Consider the following 18,084-nt stretch of genomic DNA (forward strand, 5'->3'; position numbering starts at 1 on the left):
GCCCATTTGATCATGTTTGTGAAGCTACTTTAACCACGCAAATCCATTATTCTGTAGAACAGGTTAGTTCAGCTCTATTGTCCAGAGGGAAGGAACATTATGCATAACAATCCATTGCCTTACAGTGCATGACTTGTATTTTGGCCAGCTGGAAAATGCGAGAGTTTAAACATCTGTTACGTTTAGAAAATAATCCCCTAAACAACTTTGATATCATACTCCTGCAGGAGACCTGGCTAACCATTACATCTACTTGCATGGATATACTTTGTCCTTACTCTCCGTCAGAATGGGCATACGTGGGCACCCTTTTGCAGGTCTTCTAGTAACCGTTAAAATTAGCTCATGTTTTACTCTTGAACCCTGGGCGACCCCCAATTTGTATACCCAAATGGTCAAAATCACATCTCCTGCTGGCTCCTTTGCTATTATAAATATTTACTGGAACCATGATGGTATTCTTGAATCTACTTTTTTTCTACAGTTGGAACAAATGCTTGAATTGATTGCACTGGATCACACAATCATGTACACTATTCTTACGGGTGATTTAAATATTCATTGCGTAGAGAAAGGTTTCTCACGGTTGAATGGATCAGTGGGCAAGTGGCTTTTGTGGACACAGAATCGATCCTTTACAATGTTAAACGATGCATTGAAGGGTGACATTCCAAGAGGAAGAACCAGTCCGCTATCATTGACTATATTTTTGTAAATAACAACATGTTAGATATTGTGAATGACTTTCGAGTTCTTCCACAAGCACATAGTGATCAAGAGCTCTTAGCGATGAAATGGTCCTGGGTACTTACATCATCCAGTCCTGATCGTTATACACTACAGTTATAGCCATCAAATGGACGCAATAGATTTCGATGGTCAGTAGTACAACTAGCTGACTTTGGGCACGTCCTTTGCATGGATTCTGAACATCTAAATTGCAACATCATTAGCAAAAATGGCTTATATGTAGCTGCTATGACACTGTATAGAGTACAACCGTCAAAACGAACAAAAAACTGCTGTATACACAAACATTCATATGACCGGGAAGTTGCGAATAAAAAAACAAACCTGAGGTTCGCACAAGCATTAAACATGCAATGCATTATGCATATGAAGAAAGGCACACCACCATTCGTAATCTTAAAACTAGATACAAAAACTGGTACAAAGCCCATGCGGCTTTAATATATCGACACTCGGAGCAGATGCTAGCTGCAATTGTTTCTAAGAACAGCTGTGACATATGGAGAATTATAAATTCTGCCCATCAAACCAGTTAATCACCTTATCAGACCAACTCAGTATCTATGGAGAATTGGGTTCAACATTGCCAGCACTTTTATGCAGCCCCAAATTTACAATTCTCTCGTACATTAGCCGCCTGGACTTCATCTAACACCTTGGTCTTTGATAAATGGGATATTTTGCTGCAGATAAAGAAATTGTCCAACTCCTGTGCTCCGGGCCCTGATGGGTTGACTGACTTTATGCTTAAAACCCATCCAGAATCATGGGCGTCAATACGGTTTACCATCTTCTCTAAAGTCATAATACAAAAACAGATACCGCCAACATGGCAAAAATCCATTCTAGTGACAATCTTTAAAAAGGGCGCTTGCACTTCTAGATATTCCTGGCAAAATATTTGCACGCCTTTTGTTAAAGGACTTCTCCATCTGGGTCAAAGAAGCCAAGCTCTTGGGATCATATCAAACAGGTTTGGTGCCAGGCATGGGGACAGCTTTAAATTTGCCGTACGGGCCATTAAAAGCTATAGTCTTCAATCAGCAGAACCCCTATACATAGCTTTTATTGATTTTAAAGCTGCGTTTGATTGAGTTCCCAGTGATCATCATCTTTTTAAAAACTAGTGGATACCAATTGTCCATCTTATATTCGTGCTCTAATTGTCCAATTTCACTCGGATACTCCAATTCGCATTCGCCCTTCCATAAATGGTAATCTTTCTCAGCCCATTCTAACCAATCGTGGTCTAACGCAGGGGCGCATTTTAGCCTCATCGCTTCATAATTTTTTCATTTCTGAGATTGGAAAATTCTTTAAATCTGTAGAGTCCGACCCGCCTAAGATTGGTCCTCATGCTATTCCGTGGCTCTTAAAAGGTTAACGTCCTAGTCCCGTTTTCCAAAACACCTAAAGGACTCCACAACTTACTCTAGGCTCTAGAACTCGACACCAAATAAAACCACTTGACCATTAATTTAACTAAAACAAAAGTCATGGTATGTGGTTTTACTCTGCTTAATTAAACTGCCAAATACAATTGGCACATCTACGATAGGCCCATTGAAATTATTCAACAATATTATTGTCTTGGGCTAAATGTTAATAACCATTCATCAGCTTGCCTTAAAGAAGAAAATGCTCCGCACAACGGCTGCTCAAGCGAGAATTATATTAAAAAAATATGGAAAGTTTACCTTAGCCCCGGTTTTGAAATTTTATGCACAGAAAGTTGTTAAGACAGGCACCTATGGGGCAGAGACTAGGACCGTCCGAGACCCCTCATATTCGACGAAGCTGGAGGGCTTTGTTTGGAAAAAAAGATTGCCACTCCCAAATAGTCAACCTATGTCTATAGTGCGACAGGAGCTTGATCTTCTCTCCTTGTACTTGGAAAATGTTCAATCTTATATATATATAAAAAAAGAAATGCATCACAAATACTGCCGAAGGCTCGTTACCATTTATCCTGGCCATATACATCATCCTGTGGTCAAGAACATTGCACCATGGAAAGACCATGTGATATGATGTCAGTGGCCGGTATTTCTGTAAAGTTACTCACAACAAATCCTAGTAGGGCTAAAAAAAAGCTGTGGCTCCTAGATTGAATTGCCGCTCACCAACAGGGCATGCATTATCCTGACTTCATGAGAAACGACTTTGTTGACAAACCACTGCATTGCCAGGATTTGTATTTAATTCTACTACCTGCAGCAACATACAGATCAATATATCTACACTTCAGAATAAATCTCTGGCCCATGCGCAAAATTACAGGACGAAACCGCTAAATCGGACAGATCCTGTAGATTTTTGTCAAGTTCCTTCATAATTAGAAACATTAAACATCATCTGATACATTGTCCGGCCTTGACTCCTAAGTGTCTTCATTTAGAACGTCTATATAAGACCTATAAATGCCTATCCCATGAAATCTTATGGACTAGCCTTCTCACATGTTAGCGCAATGTTGTAATTTTTTCAGCAATACGTTTTTTGCAATCTCTGAAGTTGGAGACAGATACGATAATCCAAACATAAATAGATTTGCCTTACCCAACTTCCTGGGACCATTCCATCTACCTCATCATCATTCAATCTAGCTAGGATTTAGTACTAGTTACCTTGTTCCATAATTAATTAATTTTTTATTTTGTTTCACAATGAATCAACTTGTTTTAGTCCTTGTTTGTTTTATTGACTATCCTGTCACTATCAAAACCAGAGTGTTACATATGCTTGTGACGAAAGTTGATTCGAAATGCATATAGAGTAAACGTTTATTTAAAGGTTTCCTTTATTCATGTTGGAAGTGATACCCGACAGATGTAATTTAATTACTGCTTTTAATATCGCTGGTTAAACATTTTATCTCTGTTTAATGAAGAAATGACAACTGGTTTTGTAACTAATATTGAAAGGTTGAATTCAACCATATCAATAAAAATAAAACAAAAACAAAAACAAAAACAATAGAAGCCGCTACTCACCCAGATTCCCAGTGTGATCACTTTTCCATCAACTGAAACCGATTTGGCAACAAAAGCAGCACCAATAGTCTGAAAGAAATGAAAGAAAGGGCACAATCAACTCATCCATGTTTAAGTTTGACAAAGAAAAATATTGTCATGTTCAAGCATCACAAATGTAAACATCACTATGCTGCACTGATCTGGAAATATATATTTTGTTGTAAACCACCCTCCAGTAATAAGGACGACACTTAACTAAAAAAGGGAATGAGTTTTGTTAAGACGCTGAAGCGCTGCATAGCCATCATACATCTGCAAGCATGCAGCGATTGGAACCCTCCGGGAAGGCCACAAAGCCAAATGGAATGCCAACATGCCCCCATATCCAGCCTGGCGTGTGTGGATCTGTGGGGATCTTGAGCCATTTCATCAATTTACTACTGGACCGGATCCTGAAGTAGCTGAAAGACCAAGATGATGTTGAAGACTCAGCTAAAGTTCTGCCACTTATATCCTATGCTCCTTAAGGTGAAAGCTCTGTCTCTATGACCAGCAGAAGTCGCTTGCAGGCAATTCCTTCCTTGGAACTGGCACATACACAGTTGTTGGCCCTTCCTCTACAGCCTTCTGGTGCTCCCCTGCAATCATCTCACCCGAGAAAAGAGTACCAGCTGTCTACTGGAAATCAGAGTGGATTTGCATGCCGCTCCCCAAAGATATCGCCTCCATTGTGGGACATGCTTTCTTAGGCTTCTGCAGCTGCTAATCTACGAGGGCCTTCCTGCAATCTGATCTGAGGCCAATTGCCACACTGAGGCCTTTTCCAGCCTGTTTTGAAGATTCACCATTGTGATAACTCACTGTTGCTATCAACACCAGATTTGTTATCTCCCAACCATCCTCCAGAATTCTTGTTGTAGACCCTGCTTAAGGGTTCGGCACAGAGACCAACTAAAACTTGATGACAAAAATAGAACTCTGCACTCATTCCCTCATTGCTCTTCTCAATTGTAGCCTTCAGCCTGTGCCACCTTCCCATGGTTTGCTCTCCTTTCTTTTGAGGCCTTGAGCTTTGCCTGTGGTCCCATTTCAAGTCCTGGCCACGACATCCACTGCAACAGGGCTTCTGTCCTGCTCCGTTGAATCTGGGTCTGGAGCATGCGAGGTGCAGTTTCACATCCCCATAAGTGTAGCAGTTACCCCGACTAAACTTGTAAACCGATCTCCAAGTATTATAAATATTACTTACTAGTAACATTGTATTGCATTCTTTTGTATATAGTTGCTTAGGATTTTCTGGGACACTGTACCATATTTCAATTACTTGCCATCTATTTTTGATGGACTTGTTTGTGTTTTCCAAGCATAGTATCACTCTGCAACCAAAATATATTCAGTTACATCTGATGCCGATTTTGTTTAATGTGTACTTTGTGTCTCCTTAAGCAGGCATTGCTGTCTTTAGTATCCATATTGAATATTTACTACTTCACCCTGTGCAGAGGATTCTTTAATGCACACTTTTTATATAAAGAGGTACTAAAGAGCTTTTCCCACTGCCCCCTATTGAGTGGTGTGAAACCATGTATCCTAGTGGTAAGACAGGGTCCCAACCAAAAGTTAAAAGTAGCTGTGGCTTCAGTCAAAGGAGGAAGGAGGGCTGGTCATGAGATACGAGGCACCTGTTAGAGCAAAATACCATTTTGGGGCAGGTACTTCTGCTGGCCCACCAAGGTGACCCCTAAATACTTTGGCTCCCTCCTCCCCACGATTGTTAGGATCTTTGACCCACTTTTATGGCAAGAAGACTTTCTAGTTAAGCTGCACTGCCACTGCAACCCTTCTTTAGTATATGGCCCTATGGTAGCTGCTGGAGCTTCTATGACAGGTGTGTGTGACGAACCCAGGAAATTCACCCCTTCTCCCCAAGCGATCGCTACCCCCTTTTGGACTAGGGAGGCGAGCCTGCTACACTTAACACCGCTTAGTGAACAGTGTAAGCTTAATCAAACTGGAGGAGACATTTCCTTAGGGGACAAGCAATCTGCAAGCAAGGGTTTCAATTTCCATGAAAAGCAGAATCACAAGTGTTTGTTGGCCGTTTTGGAATTGAGCAGGGTACAGGGCCTTTTACAAATATACAGTTTGGATGTTGTTGCCTTCCTTACCTGGGAAGTGAAACCAATCGATTCTCTCCCATTGTGTTTCAGGGACGAAGATAAAGGTCCCAGGATACAGACACTAGAGTAGAGAGCCAGCCGGAGGGAAAAACAGAAGCATGCGCTGGGGGCGCAGAAGAGGGGACGTCTCTTTCCAGGAAGAGCATGGACGCAGAACCATGCTGAGAACATGGTGGGCAGAGGAAACCCAGAGTCCACAGAACCCCCGAGTCCAGAAAAGAGGAGAGCCTGAGGAGCGCAGAGTAATGAAGCCACAAAGGGGGGTGGGGGGTAAGCCTTAAGTGGTTAGCACATGTGAAGGACTGTCTCCTAGGATTAGGCATGCCTGAGCTATGGATTGAACCCCAGCTACCATCTGCATGGAATTGGACCGACTTAAGAAACGAGGTTAAAAAGCAAATGTATGACAAAAGAGTTGATGCCACAAAACTGAAGTTTAGCATGGAATACCTTGTTTGTTTATTCATTTCTAATGTGCACCAGGCCCAAGGGTATCAGGGAGCAAACAGTTACAGGATATGCAAAGCTTAGGTTCACCAGTTACACAAACTAATTACAGGACAGACAAATCAAATATATACATTGTTACACAGTGGAACTACAAGGCAGAAAAATCAAATATATACAATAGATGAAAACATTGTTACAATGCAGGGTGCTCGCATGGAAGGGGCTAAAGATCAGAGGACTTGAGCCAGTTTATATAGCTGAGTCGGAATTTCAGGTACGGTTGATCTTCTCTGATGGTATGTGGCAGGGAGTTCCATAGTTGGGCAGCTCTGACGGGGAAGCTACAGCTGCCAACCTTTGAGAGCTTAAATCTAGGGATAGTGAGACAGTTGGAATTGGAAAGTCTCGGGGGTCTAGTAGAAGTTCTCCTATGGAAACTATCCGTTAGATAGATGGGGGCTGTGCTGTTCAGTGCTTTGTGGGTGAGGGATGCGGGTTTGAGCTGAATTTTGTTGGAGGTCAAGAAACAGTTATTTTGGCGCCTAATTATAGTTATGTGTGATTTTCTAGCCACACCGAGAGCCACTCTTAAGGCATTGTTTTGGAGGATTTGTATCCTCTGGATGATAGATTTGTTGGGCCCGATACGGAGGGCATTGCAATAATCGAGTCTCGAGAGTATAAGGGCTCTGGCCAGGATAATGCAGTTTTCGTTAGAGAAAAAGGGTTTGCCAGTTCTAATGAGCTTGCAAGTGTAGGCTGTGGCAGATGCCATGGCTTTCACTTGTTTGGTAAAAGAGGGTAGAATCGATGTAGAAGCCAAGGGTCTTAACCTCCTTCGCAACCTTGATGAGGTTGCCATCAATTAGGATGGAGGAGTAGACCTAGTCTAATTTCTTGAGATTGGTGTGGGTGCCCAGGATAAGCTCCGATTTGTCATCATTCAGGCAGAGTGTGGGTAGCCATCCATACCTGGATGAGGTACACTCTGTTCACAAAGGCCAAATCCTTAGCGTAATCCCCTGAAAGATGAAGTTTGTAGCTGTCGGAAGCAGCTGATTCCGTACGATTTCGTGTACGTCCTCAGTGCGGCTTGACGGCTTTATGGGACGCAATAGACGCGACGCAGGGTTCTTTCCTCAGCCAGGAAGCTCAGAGCTCGGAGAATCGGCAAGGGGCATTTGGCCATAGGGCTACAGGAGCCGCAGGTGCAGGAGCTGTAGGAGCTGCAGGCGGCCGTGGCGGCGTGATCGGAGGCCCGCGGTCCAAGGCTTGTGGCTTGCTGCTTCATGATCCGGTTTTAGGGCAAGGGAGGAGAGCCTGCTGATCGAACCGAGCCAGACCGCGCCAGAGTGGGACGCAGATTGGACGCGGACCACCAGTGGGAGAAACTGAGTTCTCCGTGTTTCACGCAGCCATGCCGGTAAGCTCCCTGAATTTAGGTAGCACCAAATCCGAGGGGGTTTGGTGCCGTTTGTTGTTTGCTGCGTGTCGGTCTGTGTGCCGGTTATATGGTGACCAGTCAGGCTACACAGGCCACATGTGTAGAGGTTAGCAGAGCTCAGCGGAGTTACTGTCCTCTGTTGGCCCCCTGTTGCCTTTTTTTTTTTTTAACATAACACAACAGGTCTATTAGTGGCTTGTGCCAACATTTGCAATCATAATTACAATTGACCACAACTAAATGTATAATATATTTTTAATCTATTGTAATAACAAACTTAAATAATCTCAGTTGTTGGTAAACAAAGGTGAGAAATGGGGAGAAATAGGGAGACTGTTGGAGATTCTACTCCTTTGATCCCTCGATCCCTTTGAACTTAAGTGTGGAACGATAAATCAGTTTAATAAACCTGAGAAATGTCTTCTCGTTACAATTTGAGGAGTGGCCCTCTTGTTGATGATCTAAGAGCCCCAGAATGGGATGGCTCATACACTCGTTGCAGGTGAAGGTAAATAATTCATGTTTACAAACCTCCACCACTTTGACAAGAGAGAATAACCTAGTGGAGGTTCAAATTCATCTAGAAACTCAAGTTGACAAACGCTCAGGAGGGGCAACTATGAGAGATACAGTAACAAATACTCCAGTTACACTATCAAAGGACTTCACTTTGACATCAACAAATATAAAAGGGACCATTGAACAATATTTCCAAAAACGTCGACATAAAACCCTAAGCGCCTTTACTTCAAATTCTTCAGGGCTCTTAAACCAGAATTCCAATTTTCACATAGAGAATAGACAACTTGAACCACCAATTCCAGTAACGGATCATTCAAGGGCCTCTAACCATCTATCAAGTCCAATTCAAAATCTATCTTACCAAGGAGAGAGATTGAACTCAACAGAGGCATTCAGAAGAGACTCAGCTACGTTGGATGAATTAAAAATAGATCATTCAGTCCATAGACCAAGGGTGGTCCCTGGAGGTGAGAATCAAGATTCCAAGGATGGGGACCCAACTATCAGCATTGAACTATGTTCTGAATTCATTGGTGAAAGTTTTTGAACTCCTGAAAAGAGATGTGCAGACGTACACGGGGATCCATATGGAAATGACTAAAGACATCGAACAATTTGAATTTACAGTGGTAGGTCAAAGCAATGTATTAAACTGCTCAGTAATGCCTACACTGACAAAAATGGAAGATGGATTCACAAAGCAAAGTGAAGATCTAATGGAAATCAAACAACAATTAACTTGTTGATGGAGAATATGAAAATTAAGGATTTGTTATTAAAAATGAATACAAGACAAACATCAAATCCTTTAAAAAAATCAATAACTTGAAACCAAAAAAGACGATTTACCGCCAGGACCGAGTATTTCTGTTGATGATACTCCTCTATCCGAGTCTGTGATGGAAGAATTCTGCCGCCTGGCACAGGTTGCAGACTTTTCATCGGATCAGCTCATAGAAAATCACAATGAAATAATTGAGATTTCTACAGAAGAAGTGACTGAAAATGTAAATTCATGGAAGAAGAGTACCCAGCAAACTTACAAGTAACAGAGAAGGGAAAGGCGGAAAAATCAAAAATCAAACCAAACATCATCTAAGTCTAGGTGCAGACAAGATGAGAAGACAAAGAATATGAAAGGCTCTGAAACAAAAAACGAAAAATCAAATGTACACAGTTTTGTAAAGGGGATTTCGGATCAGGGGAAAAATCGTGAAACCCATATCTCATTGGAAACGAACCCGGAAAAAGATTTCCCCCGCCCAGGAAGTTGAGGTAAGAACAGGATTAAATAAGTTAAAAAACGGCAAAGGAAAAGAAACCAAACTGATTGTGTCCCAGAAGCAGCGGAAGAGACACAAACGGTTAAAAAAAATCTATGAGCACTCAGACCGAAGGAAAATTAGGAAATCTAGACAAAAACCCTCAGCAAATTGACGTTCTCAGATCTAAGACCACAGGGAAGTTGCTAAAATTAGCACCTATATTTCTGCCGAAACAGAAAATTGCACCTAAAGCCTCTACACAGAGTGAGATTGGCTTAAAGATTGCTCCGATATTTAACATGTCAAGAGCAAAGATTGGATGCCTAGCTGAGTCATTGAAACCTGAGACAGTTTACTCAGAGGGCAAACATTGTGACCTCATATCTAAATCGGAGACTAACAAATTAGATCTATTGGCATGTTTTGGAAGCAAAGTGAACGTGATGCCATCGGTGGTAAATCAATCCTCTGAAGTTACGGCGGAGAGATCAGCAATTTCCCAAGAGGACCAAAACCCTTATGCTATCCCGAGACTTTGGTTTACCAATGAAGAAGACAGTCCGGTAAACCTTTGAATAGAGGAGCAATCCTGTCATTAGTTAAAAAACTTCCTGAACTATATCTTTTCTCAACAAAAGATATTGACTAGGTTTGTTTTCCAAAACTGGACTGTACAAGTTTAGCCGAAGTGGGATTTGTATCCAAACTGGGGGTAAAGGCCCTCTTAAATCTGGCAGAAAAGTTGTGTTGCTTGGGTCTGGAAGTGCATGACAAATTGCCATCTTATTACACAGGAGTAGAAGGAGCTGAGTAAAATTGAGTCATTCAGGGAAATGGCTCACTAACAGAAGCTAATCAGCAAAAAACGAAAGATGAACATATCAAAGAAGGGTTACAACCATTATCCTGGCCGATGCTACAGGAAATAATTATGCAAGTCTGACAGAAGCTGGGAGTAGCACAGGCGTCTCTTTATTAGTAAAAACTTCAAAATTACTAGTTGGAACACACGGGGGTCCAGCTCATTCAAAAACAATAAAATGAGAGCTTTGTTATTTGGGGAGAGTGACTTGATCCTACTGCAAGAAACCTGGCTAGTTAATACACCAGAAATTGAAGGCTTTAACCTGATAAATCAACCAGCCTATAGCAAAGCTAAGGGCAGACCGATGGGGGGGGGGTGGGGGGGAGTCTACTAATTGCTTGTAGAAAGGTTTTATTTAAAGAAACAACAGCTATATCCTGCAAACAAGAAGGAGTTCTTGTGGTAAGAGCAGTCACTCCCCAGAAAATGCATTAACCAAGGAGATAATGATCATTAATTTATATTGGAACCTGGCCAGGGAAAAAATATCGGAATTTTTGGGGTCGATGTCGGTAGTTCTCAGCTACATTAAGATTACTTATCCTGGGGCCTACATAGTATTTGCAGAGGATCTAAACTTGCAATGTATCACAATTAAACACCAATGTGATAAGGGAAAAACAAAAGAAATAACATCTAACGGTAGAAAATGGTTGAATTTTTTTGACGAATGGGATTTAAAACTCTTAAATGGATCTATAGAAGGGGGATGTACCACCTGCTACCAAATGGTGGAGAGGGGCCACAGAGTCAATACTGGATTATGTCTTCTTATCGACAAATTGGTTTGGGAAATGTATACACTTTACAGTAGAAGATGGTGGAACAAGTGATCATAAGCGATTGGTAACGCAAATAAGCTGGAACTGTAGAGATACAATAGAGGTCTGGGACCATCGAGTAGTCGTAAACGCCCAGAAAAATCGTCTGGTTAAATATCAGAGAGAAGGGGCACGTCTAAACGATGGTCTGTACGTACTCTATAATTGGGAGTGTCCTGAAGTTATACACCAAAATTGCAAACCGCTATCTTTTCAGCACTTTATATGGTCAATCGATCGCCCAAAGAATATTCAGAAGGGCCTCCAACAAACCCATAAACACCACTTTGATGAAGCTGTATGGGCAAAAAAACGTGAATTTCGGAGACAACTAAGACATGCAAAAAAGAAAATCGGCAAAAAGCATAGTAGATCTTGCTATAGAGACAAATAAAATTTAAAACAACTTAAGGAGCTGGTCCAGACATCATAGGGAAGTGGTGTGGCAAAACGATGGAGAAGAAATGTTGCGTGCCTTGCAAAATAATTCTTCTAGAAATTTCTGGTCACTTATTAACACACTTAAAACAGACCAAGATATTGTTCAAACGAATAATGTGTCAGAAGAGTGCTGGTTGACCCATTTTGGTGAGAAATATCAAAAACCACCGCGAGCCCAAATCTTTAAGGGGGGCAATGGAGACTGGGGTTTGAGTTTTGACAGAGAAGATGTTTCAAATTTGATAACAAAATCCTCCTCGTCCAGAACTGCGGGTCCTATCGGTTTAACCTATCAAGTCCTTAAAGGAAACGGGACCCTGTGGGCAGAAATCCTGTACACACTATTTAGGGGAGTGATAGATAACAGAGTAATTCCCCCTCCTTGGAGGTCGGCAATCATAATCCCCATCTTCAAGAAGGGAGATCGAAGAAATATAACAAGCTACAGGCCAATTACGTTGCTGGACGTGGAGAGCAAGTTGTTCACCAGTCTAGTATTAAGAGAATTGGAAACCTGGGCAAGAGATCTTAATATAATCCCCAAACAACAAACAGGGTTTAGAAGAGGTCACTCAACATCTTTGAATGGTATTATACTTGCCTCATTAACAAATCATAAAGATAAAAAAAATGTAGGACGACTATGGTGCGTTTGTTGACCTGTCGAGCGCCTTTGATATGAAGAACCGGGACAAGCTCTGGCTCAAGATGGAACAGAAAGGGGTCCCGAAAACTCTGTCAAATATTTTAGTAAACCTTCATGAGGGAAACACAGCTAGAGTAAGACTTAGCACAGCTGGACATTTGTCAGAGTATATAAGTATAAATAGAGGAGTCAGACAAAGTTGTATGGTGGCAACATTTCTTTTTACGTTTTACTTGGGAGACTTCGGACAGGTCATAGAGTCCTCAGCATTGGCAAGTTCTAAGGTGGGTTCAATAGCCATAAAATGGCTTATGTACGCAGACGATATAGTCCTGCTAGACAGGACACCTGTCGGTCTGCAAAGACTGTTAAATGCACTCGATCTGTATATGAAAGCAAACGATCTGGTGGTAAATCCGGAAAAATGCCCAAATGAAGAAGATCTCTAGCTTGTATGGAAAATTTTCTATCATGCCAATGATAAAGTTTTATGTGGCTAAAGTCATTCCTGTACTATTATAAGGAATTGAGGCAAAACCGCTCTTATGGTCAATAGACTGGCAAAAACTGGAATAACTGGAAGCAGGTATTAGGTCTGCCCAAAGGCCTTCACACGCCCACACTCGGATATGAACTAGGTTTAAAATCCCTCAAGATCGCAGTAGAGTGTAAATTACTTTCTTTATATAGATCTATTATGGTGCCAATGACTAATACATTGTTCCAAGATCTTTTGGACAACTTGAACTCAGACACCTCACTAACCTTGAGAGAACTTAAGCAGGTGGCAGAATACCTACTGATTTATTGTGAATTAGGCCAATCTACACTAATTACAAACCCATTGAAAGTTAAGAAAGCCCTGATAACGAGCGATTGGATCACCACAGTGGACACGGTGAGGACATCTTCCATCCCCACATCCTTCTTTAAGTATGGGAAAAAGCAGGGTTTTGTTCCGAGGTATCTGACAAAGTTCCCGGATGTAAAAGGAAGGCAGAATTTCATGAGTACACCCGAATTTGATCAAGACAGGTGCAGTATTGACCAAATGGGGTCTCACAGAAGGGACTCGGAGTCTATGCATGGAATGCTCGGATCCAAGCAAACAAACACTCAAACATTTATTGAGATTCTGCAAAGGTACCTGGGACATTAGGGTTGAACATCTGGGTTCCTCAGTTGGATCACTCGATCGGCTGTCAAGTACTTTTTGGGAAAGAATGATTGCTGGTGACGAAATCAAATTGACTCTTAATGTAATAAGAGTATTGCAGCATACAGGTTTTATTCCACAAAAATATTGGTAAACTAGTTATCTTAATGGACAGGAGAAACGTTGTATGACAACTTTACTCCTGATTGCTATTGTTTAATTTAAAATCATAATTTATTTTTAACTATGTGAGAATTGCATGAATGTGATGAATAGGTTGTAATGGAAACTGAGCTACTGCTATTGTATTTTTTTTTATATGTGTAAAAAAACTCAAATGCGGTTACATCACAATAAAAATAAAAAAAATTTAAAAAAAGAAAGTGGGAGGAGATCGGAGTATCATCTGAGTAGTTGGTGTAGGTGATGCCAAGATGGTCCAGATCATCAAAAAGGGCCTTGGTGAATATATTGTACAAAGTAGGGGAGACACAAGATCACTGGGGCACTCCAAACGAGATCGGGATAGGGTCTGCTGCTGCTGCTGAGGGGGAGAAGATGGTTCTATTGCTTAGGAATGACTCAATCCAAGTTATAGCATCTTTGGCAAAGTGGGCAACTGAATCCAGGTGGCTGCATAAGACCTTGTGGTGCACGAGGTCAAATGCCACTGATAGGTCAAGCAACAGAAGGAGGGCAGTTTTCCCTTTATCTCTTAGTTCATCAACTTGGGACTTAAGGTCGAGAAGGGCGGTCTCAGTTCCATGTAGTGGGCGGAATCCAGATTGTCGTGCTGCTAACAGTGTAGTTTTCCAGGTATTTTTGGATTTGGAGGTAGGCAATCTAATCAAGGATTTTTAAGAGAAAGGGCACTGTTGTGATGGGACGGTAGTTAGTAGGTATAGGTGGGTTGAGGGTTTGCTTTTTTAGCAGCGGGAGAACTCATGATTGTTTGAGATTTGTGGGGATAGTATACAGATGCAAAAGAGGGATTGACAAGTTTAGAAATGAATGGGGCAAGGTCTCTTGCTGCATAATTTATCAACTGGGCTGGGCAGAGGTCACCCTGGCAGTTGGACGGCTTAAGGGAGAATATAACTTTTTCTACCTCCAATATTGAAGTTTTGGTCAAGTTAAATCGGGCAGGAGATGTGGATACTGGTTCTTTAGGGGGTTGGTCCGGAGACGTTTTAAGCACGTGACATAGAGAGTTTATTGAGGCCTTTTTGAATGCTATTTTCTTTTGGAAGTTGGATACTTTGTTAGAAAGTGCCTGTTGTATGTCTGAACACCAGGATTTATCCTTGATGCAAATGTAAGGAATAGGGATGGGAGTTTCTAGTTCCTTAAGAATGATAAATAATTATTTCATACTGGAATTGGCATTAGAGATGCGTTTGTTGTAGGAGTTGTGTTTAGCTAGGCAAATTTCTTTTTTGTATTGGGATGAGACTTCGGCTAGTTTGGTTTTGTTAATTTCTGACGGGAGTAATCTCCAGGTGGTTTCACAACTCCTCTTCAATTATCGTAGCTCCTTTAGCTGTGGGGTAAACCACTTGTTTAGATGGGATTTGGGCTTGCTGGGCCAAGTTCAAGTGGGGCAATGGTGTCTAGTGAGGTTAGCATGATTTTGTTGTATTCGTTAACAAGTGTTTCTGGGTCTAAGTTGTCTGCAAGCGCATTAAGGGTAGGGAGGATGGCAGGGATCACCTTGTCGACAGTAATATTCTTTTTATTCATTGTTAAGCAAGGTGGGGCAACAGGTGTAGCTAAAGGAAGTGGTCTTGTGGTTAAGAGGGTAAATGACAGGAGGAAGTGGTCGGTCCATGGTTGAGGTGTGATGGAGGCAATATTGGCAGTGCAATTATAGTCAGCCAGCCAGTAGAGGGTTCCCCCTTTGTTGTGAATGGGTCCACTGATTTTTTGGGAAAGGCCAAGTTCAGACAGGATATTGGCAGTGGCTGTGGCATGCTTGTCTAATGGGTCATTGAAGCCCAGGTTAAGGTCACCTAAAAGAAGAAGTTGGCAGGACGTTTTAAGATTGTTAGAGGGTATGTTTATAGATGTCCTCCTCAAATGTTCCAGTAGGGCCAGGGGGTCTGTAGATGAGGTGAATAGTCAGGTTCTGGGAGTTAACCAAAGAGAGTTTAACAGTAAGGACTTCGCAGGAATGGGCGAGTTGGGTTGGAGCTAGTCTCATGGAGAGGCTGGATTTGGCAATGATGGCGATGCCTCCATCTCAAGCTTAATCTCTGTCCTGTCCAAGGATGGTGTAGCCATCAGGGACGGCTAGCGCAAGAATAGGTCCTGCCGCTTCTTGCAACCATGACTCAGTAATGGCGAGAAAGTCCAGGTTGTCAGCCAATATCAGGTAAGACACGTCTGTGGCATAAGCAACCAGTGACCTGGCATTTATTAAGGCTCCTTTGAGCGGGAGGGCAGACGTAGTGGCAGAGGTTTTGGTGATTGTTGAGTTTCTTTTATTAGATTTGAGACCAATATGGTGCTTGGAGGTAACGTAGGGGCATGGCTTGATGGTGGTATGGTTAGCAGTGGTGCTGTTCTGGTCATTGTAAGACATTCAACTACTGTAACAATGCATTGTTATATGTCACCTGGGAATCAACCCCATTTCCTGTAACTAAGTCACATTCTTGAAACAGCGCCTCGATGCCTCCGGGCTGCTAGGCGTTTACAAATACAAAAATAAATAAATAAAAATAAAATTGTGAAGATTAGTTTTCTTATTTATCGAAGGTAGCGATCTGGTAAGTGGTTTGAAGATTTTGGATAGTCTGGCGTGCAGTCTAGAGTTTCTGAAGCTTAAGGTGCAAGGGTTGCTTGGGATTGGGCAGACTTGTCCTGCTGTGGGAAGGACGTCAGTCAGCATTTTTGTTAAGCTAGTAGCGGCTTATGCGTTTAATGGGGAGAGCCTAAGGCAGTGTAGTAGATTAATAGTAATAATGGCACTAAGGGTCAGGAGTTATGGGCGATGGTGGCCATATTGTGATAGGCTGTTAGTTGTGACTAAGTCTAAGGTCAAGCAGCATAGGCTAGATCAGTTCCTATGCAGAGTTAATCTACTGATACCAGTAGAAGTGGAGTTCTAGACTTACCTTGACTCCACTCTCGTGCCCTTTGAGAAATCTCTTTATATCCGCTTTAGGCTTGGATCCCTTCCAGTATCTTGCTTAACTAGGTGCTGGCAGGGGTCCCAATCAGAGCTGTGCCCAATGTGTGGCTGCGGATCAGAAAATATGCTGCATTTCCTATTACTAGGTAAAAAAAAGTGTTTGAGACGCATGTACCTGCGACGCATTCTGAACAATGCAGGAATTTGCCAAGCAGTACCAGCTATACGATTCCTAAGAGACTGCCTCCTCCCCTAGGTGGTTTCTGGCAGTGCGTGTTGCATCCATAGGGCAGGGCTATCAAGTATGGCCCCGTCAACGTAGACATAGGTGAGTGTGATTCGGTGGCTGAGAGCTCTGCTCTCCCCGACAATCACTGCACCTATCCCGGCAGGAATATAGCCATACATTGATAAACAATAGTAGGAATTTCTATTTGTGAAATCCAGTATCTATACTCCCTTGTATTGTAATTCCCTGTTCTATTCGCCCATTATGTTGTAAATGGTGTTACTGTATGGATCTCTTATCAACTGTGAAGATTTTTACATTTGTATTCTTTCTGTATGAACTGTATTTTATAACTTAAAGGTAAAATGCTGAATAAAAGTATGTTTTTCATTTGATTTGCTATGTAGTTCATTGTACTGTAATCATACTTGTAATAATCCCCAGCTGAAAATTGCTGGCCTTGCCCAAGGTCAAAATAAATATGCTGTTGCTCATTATTCTCTTCTAGAGTCCCAGTATTTGCCACTATGATGTTCCTGTCATCACTCCTTATAAAAGTTCCTCTTGTCATTCCTCACCCATGAGAGCGTCAGCACCCTCTCTGCCGCAACCGACACTCCCTTATCCAGCGATCTTCTGCTTTGCAAAAATGACACCCAGTGTCCATCATACCTGCTCCATTACTTGGTGGGACACTGCCACCTTTTACTCCCTCTATACATTCCTCTTCCCCTTTGTATACGCATATTACCTCTGCCTCGTTCTGGAGAAGCATGTTGCATTAATGCGCTCGTGTTTAACTCATCTTTTGTTCCTTTTCCCCTTTGTCTTTAACATGGCAGTTTGAATAATACCTAGCCATAGTCCAAATCTGGGCAGCAGTTTGAGACGGCCACGAAGAGTCATAGGTCTGCATATCATACTTTAGGTGATGCAACAATCCCTCTACAAAGTGTGAACAAAATGCGTTTTGCCCCTCTGGGGTAGACTAATCCATCCCTCTAAATGAAGTAAAAGCTGCTTTCTTTCGTCCAAAATATTTTTCAACTCCCCTTCTTCCTGCCTGCAAGCAGTCAATTTATCCCAATTCATTTGCTTGAAGGGAACCACTTGCTGGATACGGGTTATCAAGAATTATTATTTCTTTGGACAATTACCCATTCTTTCCCCCCTTTCGGTCGCTGCCTTTGTCATCTCATCCCACTTC

General features: G+C 42.0%; 1 protein-coding gene across 2 annotated transcripts in view; it reads right to left on the reverse strand.

Annotated features, from left to right (window-relative positions):
- RAB24 (RAB24, member RAS oncogene family) overlaps window positions 1–18,084 on the reverse strand; it is a 427,397-nt gene that overhangs the window by 301,062 nt on the left and 108,251 nt on the right. For both annotated transcript variants that reach the window (XM_069651501.1, XM_069651502.1), the window contains one exon: window positions 3,744–3,812. In XM_069651501.1, the coding sequence (XP_069507602.1) occupies window positions 3,744–3,812 (69 nt within the window). The remainder of the gene's footprint in view (window positions 1–3,743; window positions 3,813–18,084) is intronic.

This window comes from Ambystoma mexicanum, chromosome 3p (genome assembly GCF_040938575.1).
Source record: "Ambystoma mexicanum isolate Mex_15411 chromosome 3p, UKY_AmexF1_1, whole genome shotgun sequence".
Taxonomy (NCBI): Eukaryota; Metazoa; Chordata; class Amphibia; order Caudata; family Ambystomatidae; genus Ambystoma; species Ambystoma mexicanum.